Here is a 17,761-nt window from a genome sequence, read left to right on the forward strand (position 1 = left end):
TACTGGATTTTAAGATATTTAAACTTTGCCTAGTATACTGCTCCCCCCCCCCCCAGGTTTATTAGAGCATAACAGCTCATCGCTACTAGAGCTCATCGCAAATAATTTTTCAATAGACACTCCAACAATTATATTAGGTGATTTTAATTTGCATGTTGATTTAGATAATAAAACCCAGGCTTGTGAAACTTTCTTAAACACTATGTCAACCATAGGTTGGGACCAAATTACTGATGGCACCACTCGTAGAGGAGGCTACACCCTAGACCTACTGTTTATCAATAAAAGAAATACAGTAGTAGAATCAACAGAGATTAAACCAATACCATGGTCAGACCATAGATTAATTCATACATCACTGAATATAGCTAACAAATAGATACAAATAAAAAGATGGTAATCTCTTATAGAAAGAAATTCACGACTGAAGAATTATTAACAAAAACCCTTGAATCACTTCACATGTTATCCGAGAATAACATAGAATCAGCAATCCAATCTTGGACCGACATGAGTAAAATTATAATAGAGGATATTAGCCCAAGTATAGTTAAACAAGTTAATAATAAGAAGAATAAGCCCTGGTTTAACCAAAACATTAAAGAACTAAAAAAACAACTTAGAAAAAAAGAGAGGTTATGGTAGAAAACACCAAATACATATACCCTTGCAAATAATAGATCATGCTTAACTAAATACAGATCCTTTATAAATTCCACCAAAAAAAGCTATTATGCAGCTAAAATTCACAAAATTAAATATAATCCTAAAGCATTATACTTGATGGTACATAATCTAATTAAAGATGGATCGAGTAATAACACCCTCATAGATGAATATTCAATTGAGAAATATAATGAATTTGCTAAATTTTTTGAATCAAAGGTTCAGAACTTAGTAAAAAGCTTCTCCAATATAGATAATCAGAATATTCTATTACAAAATGATGAGTCACTGAGCTGGGCGTGGTTTGATCATGCCTCACAATTAGAAATCAAATCAATACTAAAATTAAATCCAGCAACCCACCCTGTTGATTTATTAACAATTAAATCAATGAAATCAATTGCATATACTCTAGTTCCTTACTTAACAAAATGTATAAACCTTTCATTAGAAGAGAGCCATATTCCAGCGAGTTTGAAGTGTGAATCAATTAGACCTATCCTGAAAGGAAACAAAGATGATAGTAAAGTTTTAAACAACTACAGGCCAATTTCAACTCTTCCTGCAAATTGCAAAAATTCTAGAAAAAGTAGTTCTTTCACAGATCATCTTGAAACAAATATTTTATTTCCAACTGAATTTGGTTTTAGAAAGCACTATAACACGGAAACGTTGTTGGCCCTAACTGATACAATCTTGCGAGGATTTGATGCAGGACATTCTTACCTGCTGATTCTACTAGATTTATCAGCCGCATTTGATACAATGGCTCATAGTATTATGATCCAAAGGCTGTCCGAAATTGGGATCGAGGGGAAAATATTAGAATGGTTCAGATCCTTTTTAACAAATCGAACTTACCAAGTTAGACTACACAGATGCACTTCAGAAAAATTTTATATGACAACCAGACTTCCACAGGGTTCAGCTTTCTCTGCAACCTTTTTCAATATATACTAGGGATGTGAATCGTTTTTTGATGATTTAAAATATCGTCCGATATATTTTAAATCGTCAAAAATCGTTAGGGCCACGATACAATACCAATTACCCCGATTTATCGTCAAAAAATCGTAAATCGGGGGAAGGGGGAGGGCAGGAAAACCGGCACACTAAAACACCCTAAAACCCACCCCCAACCCTTTAAATTAAATCCCCCACCCTCCCGAACCCCCCCCCAAATGCCTTAAATTACCTGGGGGTCCAGCGGCGGTCTGGAACGGTCTCCTGCAATTGAATCGTGTTGTCTTCAGCCGGCGCCATTCTGCGCCGCCATTTTGCAAAATGGCGGCGCAAAATGGCGGCGGCCATAGACCAACACGATTCGACTGCAGGAGGTCGTTCCGGATCCCCGCTGGACTTTTGGCAAGTCTTGTGGGGGTCAGGAGGCCCCCCCAAGCTGGCCAAAAGTCCCTGGAGGTCCAGCGGGGGTCCGGGAGCGATCTCCTGCCGCGAATCGTTTTCCGTACGGAAAATGGCGCCGGCAGGAGATCGACTGCAGGAGGTCGTTCAGCCGCCATTTTGTGCCGCCATTTTGCAAATTGGCGGCGCAGAATGGCGCCGGCTGAAGACAACACGATTCAATTGCAGGAGACCGTTCCGGACCGCCGCTGGACCCCCAGGTAATTTAAGGCATTTGGGTGGGGTTCGGGAGGGTGGGGGATTTAATTTAAAGGGTCGGGGGTGGGTTTTAGGGTGTTTTAGTGTGCCGGTTTTCCTGCCCTCCCCCTTCCCCCGATTTAGCTACGGACTGCCGCTGGACCCCCAGGTAATTTAAGGCATTTGGGTGGGTTCGGGAGGGTGGGGGATTTAATTTAAAGGGTCGGGGGTGGGTTTTAGGGGGTTTTAGTGTGCCGGGTTTCCTGCCCTCCCCCTTCCCCCGATTTAGCTACGGACCGCCGCTGGACCCCCAGATAATTTAAGGCATTTGGGGGGGGGGGGTTCGGGAGGGTGGGGGATTTAATTTAAAGGGTCGGGGGTGGGTTTTAGGGGGTTTTAGTGTGCCGATTCACGATTTTAACGATTTTCACGATACTCTAAACACCCAAACGGCGACAATACGATTCCCTCCCCCTCCCAGCCGAAATCGATCGTTAAGTCGATCGAGGACACGATTCACATCTCTAATATATACATGCTGCCATTAGGTAGATTATTATCGGGAATGAGTATCAATTATTACATCTACGTCAATGCATACAGTTCCTACTTCCTATAGATATCTCCATGGAGCATTCATTAAAAACACTGGATATTTAAAAAAAACAAAAAAAACCCAACAACAACAAAAAACACATGAGACTAGATTTAAACATACAAAAAACAGAAATCATTCTGTTAAACAGAAAGATGTTAACCACAGCAACAAGTTCTATAACGATTAACCAGAGTAAAATTGAAATAGCTGATCAAGCCCATGATCTAGGAGTAATAATTGATAGCCATTTGTTGATGAAGAAACATATATCATGAAAAATAAGAAATGGGTACTATAAAATGAACATCCTAAAACAGTTAAAAACACCTTTCACTCATATCGATTTCAGAACAGTTCTACAAACACTTATCTTTAGGAATTTGATTATTGTAATGTGCTTTTTCTAGGCTTACCTACAAGCATAATTAGACCTCTGCAAATATTACAGATTGCCACAGCTAGATTATATTATCTGGCAACTGAAGATATGAGCATATAACACCTATATTAAATTCACTCTACTGGTTGCCAGTTAAATATAGAGTTCAATTTAAAATCTTATCTATAATTCAAAATATGATTAATAGTAATAATACGGAATCGTTAAATGCATCATTGCATCTTTATGTGACAGCGAGAAACTTAAGATCTGCCAATAAGTGTCTACTTCAAATTCCATCTATACATTTGGCACACCTAAGCGAAGTAAGGGAAAGGGCACTGTGTCAGTCACCGGTCCAAAACTTTGGAATATCTTACCAGAAGAACTATGTATGAAGAAAGACAATGAGCTCTTCAGAAAGGAATTAAAAACATGGTTGTTTAAAATGGCATATTCAAAGCAAGAGAAACAATGAAAAGCAGAGTCAATGAGAGATCAGATTTTATAATTTTATTCTAGTTTATTTAATAATTTTATGGTATACTTTTTTATTGTATTGTATCATTGGTTTTTTTTTTTAATTGTAAACCACCATGATTGTATGCTCCAGAATGACGGTATATAAATAAATATGAAATATGAATAGTGTGAGTCCCTGATTAGAGTGGTAGAGGCGTCAGGTTAATCAGTGCTTAGATGTTTGCCTGTGTTAACCATTCTTCTGTAGGTCTTAAATGAGTAGAAAGGAGAAGAACACATAAGGGCCGATACAGAAAACTTCGTGGGAGAGTGGGCGAGCACCCGCTCTCCTGGGTGCGCGATCCAGTAAATAAATTTATGTAAATGAGGGCCCACGGTAAAAGAAGGTGCTAGGGATACTGGCGCGTCCCTAGCGCCTCCTTTTTGACAGAAGCGGCGGCTGTCAGCGGGTTTGACAACCAACGCTTAATTTTACCGGCGTCGGTTGTCGAGCCCACTGACAGCCACGGGTTCGGAAAATGGATGTCAGCAAAATTGAGCATCCGTCTTCCAACCCGCAGGCCGCATGCAGATTAAAATTTTTTTTTTTAATTAAAAATTTTTTTTTTTACTTTTGGGGCCTCAGACTTAATATCGCTATGATTGTAAGTCGGAGGGTGTACAGAAAACAGTTTTTTCTGCTTTTCTGTACACTTTCCTGGTGCCGGCCGAAATTAATGCCTGCCTGTATAAGGGGTAAAAATAGCGTGTCAAAAACGCGCGGCCAAACGTGGGCTAACAGTGCACTCCACCGGAGCGCACTTTACTGTATCGGCCCGATAGTGGGTAAGATTGCTTAAGCACCACTACCTGTTGTCAAGCCAATTTGAACTGTAGGAAGCTGGGGGTGTTTGTGGGCAGTTACAGCTGGGAAAAATTATTAAGCCCTGTAGGTTGAGTCAGGAGCCTTTCAGAAGAAGGTGTCTGTAGCTAGCAAAGACTTAAAGATCAAGCAACCAAAACTGTTACTAATTAATCAGGGCTAAGTATCCTTTCATACAGGTTTTGGGTACCAAGGTAAAATACTGAGAGTAGGATGAAAGGCTTTCTCGGGAAAATGCAGTAGTTTGAAGATGGGAAAGATAAAATTATTAGGAGCTAAGTAAAGCTGTGTTTTCATTGTACATTTATAATTTCTAAACCCCCTGGAAACTTGCTTTTTGCAATTATAAAATCTTGTATTAAATTACAGTTTGGTGGTCACATTGGTTTTCTTTCTCTCTTCTGCAAGAGAGAGCCTGTTTTAGGCCTATCAAAGGGGTTAGGCAATTAGAGTGAGAATCTTTGTAAGTTCTATGGTGAAGCTGCAAATGAGGAAATAGGTCAGGTCCTGACTCAACAATCCCCTCTACTAATTTCCCAGTCAACTTTAACCTACGGCCCGTGTATTTTAGCAGCAGGCAGAAACAGTGCCACCCACTGGCCAAGAGGCATTGTCCATCGCTACAATGTCATAGATACGAATATATTCTAGAATAGTGGTTCCCTTGTGATCCCCCAGCCAATTGGGTTTTCAGGATATCCGCAATGAATATGCATGAGATAGATTTGCATGAAATGGAATGTATACAAATTTATTTCATGCATATTTATTGCAAATATCCTGAAAACCCAAATGGCTGAGGGTCCCCCAGGACAGGTTTGGGAACCTCTGCTCTAGAACTAACCTCTCCAATACATCAGTTTTACAGAGTATCTCTCTCCAGTACAGAGTAATCTCTCCAGTACATCAGTTTTACAGAGTACCATCAACAAAGAAAGTAGCAGTTCTAACTGCTATAAGCAAATTGATATGTTGAGAGCAATATGTTGTTTTCCATTAAAGGAAACCAGACAAAGTTATTCTTTATACTTTGTGACTCCAAAGAGAACAGGTCATGCAGACCTAATTCTGGAATTAAAAGGGGGCAAACAAAGTATGCTTGCCACTGTTCCCTCTAACCTTTGTATATGTGCATGGCACATGCCAATATTTGTATTGCATTTAAACTCAGGTAATAAAAAGTTGCAGAAAAAGAACCTTTTTTGCACAAATCGCTTTTCAAAAATTAGGGAGAAAATGAATACTTACCCCATATTTTCAAACTGAAACCCTCAGTACAATAAAGCTGTCAGAGTGGAAAGGCAAGTTTTTATCTTAGCCTGATCTAATAGAGATAAACTTTAATAAGAGAAAACCATCAGAGATTTCTTTGTTAGTGCACAAATGTGGATCATTTCTCGATAAGGGCATAATGAGTGCATTCAATATAAAATAGATGATCTATTACAGCATGTCTAAGAAAAAAAATTGATAATGGTTTGCTACCATTCCAGAAAGGAATCATAATATCAAAATGCATAGCTTTTATTTGAAAGTTTGAAAGGATATCAGTTTTGCAAAAGTAATTTCAGCATTTTCATACAATAGAATATTTGGGAGCTCTATTCCATACCAAAAAATAATTAGTGACTAAATGATGGAGACAAATAAAAGGAAACTGCTGATTGGGGAAACTACATAGAGCAAAAATCATTCTAAGAATAAACCAAATAATTTAAAAAAAAGAGTGCTGGGCAGACTGGATGGTCCACTTGGGTCTTTTTCTGTTGACATGTATTATATTATTATATATGCACACAAAAGTGTGTTTAATATCGTCCCAAAAAATAAATAGCCCTTTAGAATTCACAAGAGAATGGCAATATGAGCAATTATAGTTATGGTGCCTAGGTTCAGATCTCAAAATCTTGACTTCTTATTTTTTCCCGTGAGGACAACTCTATTTTAGTACAAAAAAAAAAAAAAAAAGTCGAGTTAAGTTAGAACCACGATCATGGATGGTAGAATTTGCAGATTTAAGTGTGGCAAGCTAGCAAGCTCACTGATAAAAGTTATGTTGTTTAAGATCAATGATTTCACATATAAGCTTCATGGTCAATTATCAGATTAGAGACGAGAGCATTGCGTTAAGTGTAATATCGCTCTCTTCTGCTTCTGTAGGGTAAGGTGATGAGATTACTATGTGACAAAGTTACCACAATGGCAAGTATAACCAAGCAAGGTAGAACCTAGATTCAAGAGATATCTGAGGTAAGAAAACATTTTAAATTGGGTGAAGTGAAAATCCACTGACCAATTTCTGATGCCGAAATCTTCTCAATCCAGTCGAGCAGGAACTCCTTGAGAGGACTATCAGTTTGAATTACGTTTTGCAAAATGCAAAGATAGTACAGTTTTTTCTGTGGGTGTAAGGACTGAGGCATTGATTGGATAATTGTACTCATACAGATTTAGCTGAAGGAGAAGATAATGTATATGTTTTTCCTCCATGGCCCCTTGATGGAGCATAGATTAAAAAAAAAAAAAAAAAAAAGGGTAGAAGGAAATCTTCAGTGATATTAGTCAGGTTGGTTTACTTTACGTGGCCTTATTACATGCATCTATTGAGTCTGAGGATTATTTTTGGAGGACCAAATTTCTTCTTATATTGTGCAATGACACTAGAGATGTTGTGGAGCGCTAGGAGAGCAGTCCCACTTACCAAGAGATGTGTGTTCTTGGGCCATGGCTCGACCCCAGAGGAACTCCGAAGAGGTGCCGCGGTAGGCGAGGCATGCCCGAGCATGGGCTGGACGGGAGCAAGGCTGGACTGAAGACTGGAGATACTGACCCTCCTCCGGACCTGCACGCTTCGGAAGACCAACAACGCAATGATGGTCTTATAAACAGTCCTCCGACCGTTCCAAGTCCTTTTGGACCTGCCGCAGGGTACGGCAAGAAGCGGCAGGCCGGATGGAGACCAGGGCAGCGGAGACCAGAACATGGAGATTCAGATGAGACTCAGGGACGAGGTACTTGGATGCACAGACGTAGACTCAGGCCAGACGTAGACTCAGGAACGAGGTTCTGGGATGCACAGACGAAGACTCAGGAACGAGGTACTAGGCTTTCAGAAGACTCAGGAACAAGGTACAAGGCTTGCATCATGAAGGCCATACTCAGCCTGCCCGGGGGCTGGTCGCAGACCACAACATGGCTTGCCGCGAGGTGCCAAGCGTACAGAAGACTCAGGAATGAGGTACTTGGCTTTCAGAAGATTCAGGAACAAGGTACTTGGCTTTCAGAAGACTCAGGAAGAAGGTACTTGGCTTGCATCATGAAGAGCCCTACTCAGCCCGCCCGTGGGGCTGGTCGCTGACCACGACATGGCTTGCCGTGAGGTACCAAGCGTGCAGAAGACTCAGGAACGAGGAACCAGGGGTTCAGGAGGGCAAGATGGGATCACGGACGTCAGGATCAGGAGAAGCAACATCAGAGCTGGGTTACGGACATCAGGAACAAACATCTGGACTGGATCACAGATACTGGATCAGGAGACAGACCTTAGGGCTGGAACACGGACATCTGGAACAGCAGGTGAACATTAGGACTGGAACATAGGCAAGAAGACAAGACGAGGAGCTCCAACAAAGAACAGGAAACACAGGACCTTGAAGAAGTGCTGGAACAACGACGACTCCTGGAGCGAAGGACAGCAGGATCCCAGGAGTGACCAACTCCTTGTGAAGGCAAAGCTGGAATGGACGCTGAGCCCTTTTGTAGGGCTGAAGAGGACAACGCCCAGGGAAGGGTCAGCAGGGGGCCACACCTGGCTGGCCCTTGAAGAGGAGGAGAGAGGAACGCGCCCACGCCTTAGGAAGCTGGATGAGAGAGAGCTGGAAGCTGGTGGCGTCCTCAGCCACGTGGAAGGCCCGAGGAAGCCAGGCAGGCAGCGGAGCAGCCCTGCTCCGAAGCTGGAGAGATGGCAGGCTGCAGGAGCAGCTCCCAGCCACAAAGACTGAAGCAGAAAGAGAAGAAGGGCTGGCTGCAGGCAGAGCAGAGAGCTGCAGGAAGCTGCAGGCACCGGCAGGGAGGCCGTCCCTGCCGGCTGAAGACCCCAGCCTCGTGGAAACAGCTTCGGGGACGGCCCCAGCTGATTCGGGGAAGCAGGAGCGGCAGCGGCAGTCCCCAGCCACATGAGGGAGCTCCCAGTGGCCCGACCCTGCCGCGCTGGATCGGAGACAGCCGGGGAGGAGCCTGCGACGGCGGCAGGCCTGCCGTGAAGAGAATAGCGTCAGCGGCCCAACTGGCTGCGTGAAGGTAAGAGCCTGCCCGCGCTCCTAAAGGGCAGGATCGCAACAAGAGAATACAATTTTAGTTGAGAGACTAATCATGTTATGAGATGCTAATCCTAATATAAGCTATAACCCCCCTCCCATGAAATGGAATACGTGTATTATATATCTAATAGAGATAAACTTTAATATGAGAAAGCCATCAGAGATTTCTTTGTTAGTGCACAATCATATTGCGAAGCTTCAACAAACTCACCTAAACTGCAGATATTTCTAAAATGTTTGCCTTTTTTCAAAAGGAGCTAGAAAAGGCTTGAAGGTGCATTATGTAAAGATGCAGGTATTTGTAATATCATGTTACAAAGGAAAAGTCACAAGGAAACTGTTTCTTGAAAAGAGATAAAGCCTAAGCACACCCTAAGGAACAGTTTTTCCACAATGGAATCTAAAATTGTTCTTGAAGATTTTAGTGATGATGCCTTTTAAACCTATTAAAAAAAAATAAAAACCAACAGTTGTTCTAGTGTCAAATTCTTCAACAGGATGTTTTATTTTAATACAAGCATTATCTGTGGAGTATCATATTTAATCTAATCTGCCAATACAGATACAATTAATCCAGCTCGTTCTTATAGGCTAGGAATGATCTCTATTTTTCATCTCAATCAGACTACAGTTCAATTCACAATTTTATAGCAGAGCAAGTGGGGAAGATTAAGTCCTTGAAGGAGTTAGAAGTAAGCAAAATTCTACTGAAATAATTAGCGATCACACATTTTTTTTTACAGAAAGCCAGATAAATAGTCCATTTTACAGGAGGAACATGAAAAGATTAGATGACATCCAAACCAAGCATAGCAAGAATTTTAAAAGCTACCGCACTGTGCGCGTATATCCTGCAGCATGCTCCTGTCACAAAATTTCAAAAAAGAGGTGTAATCTGGGCAAGGCATGGGTGTTTTGGAGCGTGTCCAACAGCTATGTACCCTGCGTAACTTTACTTCTGCTACAGAAGAGGTGTAAGTTAAAAAATAAAAAGAGAGAGCCTTTTCTGACAAGTTTTAAAGGGTCTGGGGTAACAGGAGAATGCAGGCTATCAAACCAGGGGAGTTTGGAGGACCTAACTTTTAACTGGGCAAACTGATGGACAAATTGTTGAAACTTGGCAATAGCTTGGAGGCACGCACCTTTTAAAATTCCCCAACTTGGTAGATTTGGGATTTACCCGCCTAGGCATGTGGGCACCAGTGCTACTTTACAACATACATATGTTTGTGCACGTTATAAAATCACCGTGTCCCTGTGCCCGCTCTAATGCACATGTGCCAAAGTGCACCTGCCCGCCGGTTTGAAAGTTACCGGTTTGTCTGCTTTTCAAATCTGTGGACCTGATTCAGTAAAGATTTTCTCCAATTTTGTGACTATGGGAAAAGACCTGGAAGAATCAAGCCCAATGTGATTAAAAAAAGCAATAAAGAAAATATCTTAAAACTTAGAGGATAACTTTATAATGAGTGCCTGGGCACCCATATATATGTGTATATGGATGCACAGCAGCATATGCTAAAATCTTATATCGTGCGCCCAAGTACTGCGCACATTTTATAAAATAGGCCTTGCCTATGTATGCGTGCTCCTAATTTTAAGCATGCATGTGAATAACTGGGAATAGTCAGTCTTTACACGCACAAGTGAGTAAATTGTAAAACATGCGCACGTGAAGGAAATGACCACTTTAACCAGTTCGTTCACCAGTTTGCCCAGTCTAAATCTATGTCATCAAGACCCTTCTGGTTCTTTAGCCTGCATTCCTCCCAGTTTACCCAGATCTCTCAAACACTTCATATGTGGCTAAAAATAGTTTTATTTAGACTTACACCTGATCTATAGCAGAAGTAAATTGGCATTGAAATGGACCTGGACGCATGCCCATTCACGTCATTACATACATACATATCTGTTAGCCCCACCCGAGAATGCCCATGCCCCGTCCCCGTTCCACCCCCTTTTTTCTTGATACAAGATAGTCACGCATCGGTAGTTGCGCGCGTTTTTGGGAGGTTTATAAAATCGAGCAGAGATAGGTATATGCTCAGTGCACGCGCATCTGCACTTTTTCACACACGCATCTCTTTTAAAATTCACCTTTTAGTGTATACACATGTGCTATATGCTGTAATCATTTCAAGTAAAATCTCTTTTTTTCCTCCAGAGTTTCTCAGAAGTATCTGTGGAGTCCCCCAGACTGCTGCCTACTCAGACAATCCTGTCCTTTCGTACTGAATCTTGACAGTAAGCTAACGATCAGCACCAGATCAACATACTTGAAATATTCTTCATCCTCAGATAGCCTAATTCAGCTCTCAGCTATTGGGAATTACCTTGGCAGAATGCAGAGTTGGGGGTGATGGCTTATCTTGTGGACAATATTTTCTTTAGCAGAAACCTGGCTTGATTTGCTGATACGAGCCAGGTTAGACCTGCTCTCCACTGTTCTTGATCCTAAAACTGATTCCCCCCCCCCCGCCTTCTTAATGGTATTAGTAAGTCTCCACTAGTCTGTGAGCAACTAAAGGAAAGTGGAGACAGCAGAGCTCTTTATAGGGGTGGGGGAGTGTGTGAATCAATGTGACCGCCTTGGACCCTGCGCTCCCAGCACGCTCATTTCCTGTCAGCGTTCCGGGGCCCTGCTGTGGCTGAGTCACCGCAGGCCCTACACCCACCTAAGGTCAGCCCTGGAAGAGACGCCGCAGTGGCACTGTAATGCTGCACAACCTACAGGACTAAAGTAACACAGGGCTTTACTTAAATCCAAGGATAAACCCTATTCCCAACTAAGAGTTTGTAGGCATAGGTATTCCAAGTAACGTTAATCTCATCATATATACACACACACCTTTTAGAGATGTTTCTCAACCAGGAGATAAGAAGAAATGCACATTAAAAAATGACTTACTGTTAAAAAGTGCACTCATTGGCCTTGTCCTCTGATTTGTTCCATAACAGTCACAAAAAAAACAAGGAATCTAAAGTGTGACTAGGCAAAATTGACTTATTTGAAAGGTTTTGTAAGTTTCACACCATGGACTGGTTACCATCTTATAGCTTCTCTATAGGTTCCAGTTAGATATTTCCTGTGGACTTTCCCTTTTAGTTTCCTTTTGACAAGATAGTTAATCAAAGTCATTTTGCCTATCCTTACTGTAAAGTAGGACAAGGACAAAGACAGGTAGTAAAAGTAGTCCCTGGTCATTAAGGATGTTCAGAATACATTTTGTTGTGGGTCACTGCTTACAGCTTAAAAAGCTGGGCAGGTCATTTGTTCTCAGCAAGTCCAAAGCCTGTCTGTGTTGTATTCAGTTGCAGTGCAGTAGAGCATCGTCCCACACTACAAAGACGCAGGCTTTTGTTGATGACTTGCATAGTATTGTATAATGCTTTGAATTGTAGTGTTAAGGTTTGTTATGGTTTATTATAATGAAGACACTTATTATAAAGACTGAAGCATGTTTATTTTTGTATGTCTGCTTTTAGTTAGAGTATTTTTATGACTGTTCCAGAAGCCCAATTCTCGATGGCTGCTTTTTGTTTGTGTGGGGCCATTGTAGACATACTAGAGTGAAGCTCCTTTGATTCCTTTTCAATTCACAGGCAATGTTACTCAAATAATATGCACCTATTTTATTTTCCTTAGTATTTGATTTGCTAATTATTAGGTTCTAGGATAAAAGCCACATTGTTTTCACTTAAATGTAAATAGCAATGCAAAGATGGTTTTTCTAGCTATTTTTATAATTTAGAGTTGTCGTGCATATTGTATTTTAATGAAGACTGTTTGCAACCAAAAGCTGTGTGAAAGAATAAAAGTTATTCAGACCTGTTCTTTTGAAACAAGTCTCCTGGATTCAACTTTGTGTTCGTGCTCAGTGTAAAAGACTAGGAGCAGAATATGGTAGCACATTGCTTTCTATGATTTACAGTAGAAGGGAGAAATGATTAATCCAGTATTTAATTTAAAGTAGAAACAAAAGTCAGTCTCTCAATTTCACAAATTATGCATCTTTACGAATCCTGGTACTTGAAATGTAAATGTATGTAATGATGTCAGAAATTGTTATTATGAAAAGTACAATACTTGATCATAAAATCTAACAAAAATTCTGAAATTATTGAAAAAAAGCAATATCAGAAACAATTGAAAGGCAGCCCCAATGTCCAGCACCTTTACCAAAGAAAAAGTTCTTAATTTCATCATTCTTATTTCCCACAAAATTAACTATACATTGTGATCTAAACAGGGTAAAGATTTATATATTAAGGGCCAGATTTTAGTATCTACGCCCGATTTTATAACATGCGCGTGCAGCCACGCGCATGTTATAAAATCCGGGGTCGGCGCGCGCAAGGGAGTGCACACTTGTGCACATTGCGCGCACCGAGCCCTAGGGGAGCCCCGATGGCTTTCCCCGTTCCCTCTGAGGCCGCACCGAGCGGCTTCGGAGGTAACTTTCCTTCCGCTCCCTCCTACCTTCCCCTCTCTAACCCACCCCCCAGCCCTACCTAAACCCCCCCCCCCCCCCACCTTTGTTGTCCTATTTACACCTACCTCTGGCAGGCGTAACTTGCGTGCACCGGATGGCTGCCGGTGCACGATCCCCCGGCACTGCCGCCATGCCAGAGGCCTCAGTCCCACCCCCAGATCGGCATCCCGCCCATGCCCACACCCCTTTCCCGCCCCTTTTTCAAAGCCCTGGGATATACACGCATCCCCAGTCTTCTGCGCGTCACCGAGCCTATGCAAAATAGGCTTGGCGCGCGCAGGAGCGGGTTTTTGGGGTTACACATGTAATATACGCGCGTAACCCTTTGAAAATCCGCCCCTAATGTTTCTGTTGCTGCTGATATTACAGAGCATCCTACTCAATATTGTTCATATTTGATTCTCTGTAGATTGTCTTTTAGTGGCCCAAGATAAGAATTATCAAAAGATAATGATGTTACATGAGCTTTCGAGACCACATTGTCTGCTCTTCAAATTACTCCAAATGGTGGTGTCACACTTAAAAAAAAAAAAATACTGTTCAGGGAAAACATTGATCTATGGTGAAAATATTACTGCAAATCTATAGAACACCTTCAGCAAATCTATGGTGTGAGCCACAGGAATCACAGGAAGTCTTCAAACAAAAGACTAGCAGAGCTATCAAAGTGTGTGGCCCATATGGCTAATTACTACAAGGTAGGCATGTACAGAGTCACCATGTATATTTGCTCCTGCTAGTTCTGTGAGCAGCCAACTGGTTGTAAAATAGCATGCGTATGTTTGGAAATGCAAATGTACATGTGGTGTTTACTCCCCTGATCTACATACACTACAGTAAATACTTCTTTTTAATCTGGCTAAAAGTACTCATGCAGTAAAATCTCACACATACTTTTAGTTGCTATGAAGGGCCAAGGCAATCTACCTATGTAAATGTCCAGGTACATCCCTTTCAAAATTGTCCTCTTGCAGGCCAGATAATATTTTCTCTCTCAAGTCATTACTACTGTTTTCGCTAGTGCCAGAATGACCATTGGCAATGTCTGCCTCAGTCTCTGACATTTGCTCAAACTTGTTTGACTTGAGATTTACTCTCTTCAGAGAACACATGTTACAGGTAAGCAACTTCACTTTCTTCAGGGTTGTGGAAATTTTGTGAGGGAGCAAGACACAGGCGGTATCACCATCATGGGGACCAAAGAAAGGCTGAGTGGGAAGCACTGATTAACCCTGATGTCATTGGCCAGCTGTTTTTGAGCCAAAAGGTGGAAAAGTCTCAAGCCGTGGGAAAAAGCCTTGGTCTCATGCTACTGTGATCTGCTAATAAACATTAGTGAGAGAGACATGGAATAGCTAACTGTGAAAGCAGACTACATGTCTATACACTGCTACTGACAACAAATGTTCTGGGTAGCACAAGCAAAGTTAGTTTGCTATCATCACTGATGATGTAATAATTCTGCCAATGCAATATTTTTGTGACATGTTTGAAGTCTGATAATATAAAAACCCTGGGCATTTAGAGCTGGTCTTCAGTTAGTTGTGGAAAACTCATCAGTATGCATTAAGAGATTTTCTCTGAGGACAAACAGGATGGTAGTCCTCACACATGGGAGACATCATCAGAGGAAGCCCAGCAAGGAAATTTGATTTTTAGAAACTTTGAGTGTGCCATACTGCCACACATTCACAGGGGCCCCTTCAGTCTCATATTTTCCACAAAGCCTGTAGGTCATGGATTTTTGTCTCTCCTCCTGTTAAGGCACCTTTTGCTTTTTGAAAGAGCAGGAATCATCCTTCATGGAACACCATGGTATTGTTTTGTCTTCCTTTAGTCACTTAGGCCTGGATTCATCATTCCTCACCGAATGATGAATCCTGTGAAAATGGGCAGGTCTGCAAAAGCCTGCAGCCTTCGCACCACGGCAGTACGATTTCAGGAACTCTGGGGTGTATACCATCCGGTCCAGGTGATTTACTACTCTTCAGTTTGTCAATCAGGCCTACCACATCTTCTAGGTTCACCGTGATTTGATTCATCCCTAACCTCTCTAGTCTTTCCTCATAGGGGGGAGCTGTTCCATCCCCTTTGTCATTTTGGTTGCCCTTCTCTGTACCTTCTCCATGACAACTATATTTTTTTTTAGATGCTGCAACCAGAATTGTACACAGTATTCAAGGTGCGGTCTTACCATGGAGCAAGACAGAGGGAGTACGACATTTTCTGTTTTTTTCACCATTCCTTTCTTAATAATTCCTAACATTTTGTTTGCTTTTTTGACTGCTGCAGCACACTGAGCCGACAATTTCAATGTATTATCCACTATGATGCCTAGATCTCTTTCCTGGGTGGTAGCTCTTAACTATAGCATGGGTTATTTTTCCCTATATGCATCACCTTGCACTTATCCACATTAAATTTCATCTGCCATTTGGATGCCCAATTTTCCAGTCTCACAAAGTCCTCCTGCAATTTATCACAATCTGCTTGTGATTTAACTACTCTGAATAATTTTGCATCATCTGCACATTTAATTACTTCACTTGTTATATTCTTTCCAACTCATTTATAAACATATTGAAAAGCACGGGTCCCAGTACAGATCCCTGAGGCACTCCACTGCCCACCCCCCTCCTCTGAGAAAATTGTCTCTGTACTGGTTGCTAATAGCATGATGTATCAAATACAAGGTGCTGGTTTTAATTCACAAAGCCTTGTATAACAATTCTCTCTCTTACTTTGGGTCAATCTTAAAGATCTATGATCAGTCTTGACAATTCAGATAAGTTCATCAGAACCTCAGTCATACCATCTGTGCAACAAATTTGATTGGTTGAGACCTGCTTCAGATCCTTCATGGTACCTGGGCCCCAACTGTAAAATTCTCTTCCTATTCAGTTGAGATCAAAAGGTTCTTTATCTGGTTTTATGATGCAACTAAAAACTTTCCTGTTTACTTAGACATTCAAGGGGTAGGTTAGCATGCATGTGTTCAGTATGGTATCTGGCTGAGAATGAGGCAGTAGTCAAGAGCGGATTCGATTAGATTGCCCATCTGTCAGTTTAGCCTCATTTGATGTAAGTTATTTTATGTGACTGTTTTATGAATGGTTTTTATGTTCTTCGTTTAGGATTTTAGATAGTTGCAGTAATAAATCCTTTTAATAAATAATACAAATGAATAAATCCAAATCACAATATTTACAAAATTCTCTGGAACATGTTTTTTTTATTTCAGTACAGGAATTCCTTTGTATAAAGTTGCCTCCTAAATCAAATACAGGGGAAAGCTGAGGGAGGACATGAAATGTGACAATTCCATTTGGGGTCCGCACACTGCCAGAAATTCTCTTCCACTTGGTCTCCATTCACTCTGTCCAAAGGAAGCTGCTCCCAACCCTTGTTTCATAGCTACAAAAGTAGCAATGTTAAAAGATGATTTCTCTTGCAATGTGACTTTAATTAGCTAAAACATAAAGGGATTCAAATTTATTTATTTATTTATTTATTAACAGCTTTTCTATACCGACATTAAAGTACACATCATATCGGTTTACATAATAACAAAAGGAGGAAAAGTACAAAAAACAGGGAGAGGGGTGGGGACAAACTGAAAGAGTTCCCAACAGCGGAAAAACGGAACAAAACTGAAAAAGAAGAGAGAGGGATAGAGAAAACTTAACTATATTATACAAGGTTACTTGATATACATATTTACAAATGAAGCTGATTGAAATAGAGTGCTCTATGTGATAGCTTTGTACTGATTACTGGAGGTATAGGGGGATTCAAAAAAGAATCTATCCCGTTAAGTTAGGTTACCTTTTTTAAAAAAAAACCCTCATCGTGGCCTGTCCCTCACCTCCCTCCCACCCGAGTTGCAAAAGCCCAACAGGGCCGAATGTGCCACCCCCCCCCAAATGGGCAATTTATTGTTAAAAAAAAATGTTGGTGCTGGGATTTGGCTAAGTTGGCCAGATAATGGGACCCCTCCCCAAAAGCCCTCAAAACGCCCCTTTTATATCCGGCTAAATTATAACCGGATAGCAACATATTCAGCTATAATTTAGATGGAAAGGAGGCTTAATATGCCGTTTAAGCCATTTAGATGGATAACTTGTGAGGTTTTGTTTTAAATGGCTTTTAAATATCTATCCCAAACAAATTTCCCCCCAAAGCGGATAAAGCCCAACAAAACCAAATTTGCAGTTTGGTTACAAAGTGATTCAGCTTTCATCTTGCCTAGCTTTGCATGCCAAGGTGGTTTAATTGTGGCACTGTAGAGAATGCTTGAAGATAAGGACCCACTGAACTCAAACAAAAAAATAGGGTGCATCTCTGCGTGGGTCCCAAACA

General features: G+C 41.3%; 1 protein-coding gene across 2 annotated transcripts in view; it reads left to right on the forward strand.

The window, feature by feature from the left end:
• Positions 1 to 12,732, forward strand: part of AGBL5 (ATP/GTP binding protein like 5) — a 740,606-nt gene extending 727,874 nt beyond the window's left edge. For both annotated transcript variants that reach the window (XM_029596295.1, XM_029596297.1), the window contains one exon: positions 11,074 to 12,732. In XM_029596295.1, the coding sequence (XP_029452155.1) occupies positions 11,074 to 11,151 (78 nt within the window). In that variant the 3' untranslated portion in view covers positions 11,152 to 12,732. The remainder of the gene's footprint in view (positions 1 to 11,073) is intronic.
• Positions 12,733 to 17,761: the final 5,029 nt, after the last annotated feature.

Source organism: Rhinatrema bivittatum, chromosome 3 (assembly GCF_901001135.1).
Source record: "Rhinatrema bivittatum chromosome 3, aRhiBiv1.1, whole genome shotgun sequence".
NCBI classification, from domain to species: Eukaryota; Metazoa; Chordata; class Amphibia; order Gymnophiona; family Rhinatrematidae; genus Rhinatrema; species Rhinatrema bivittatum.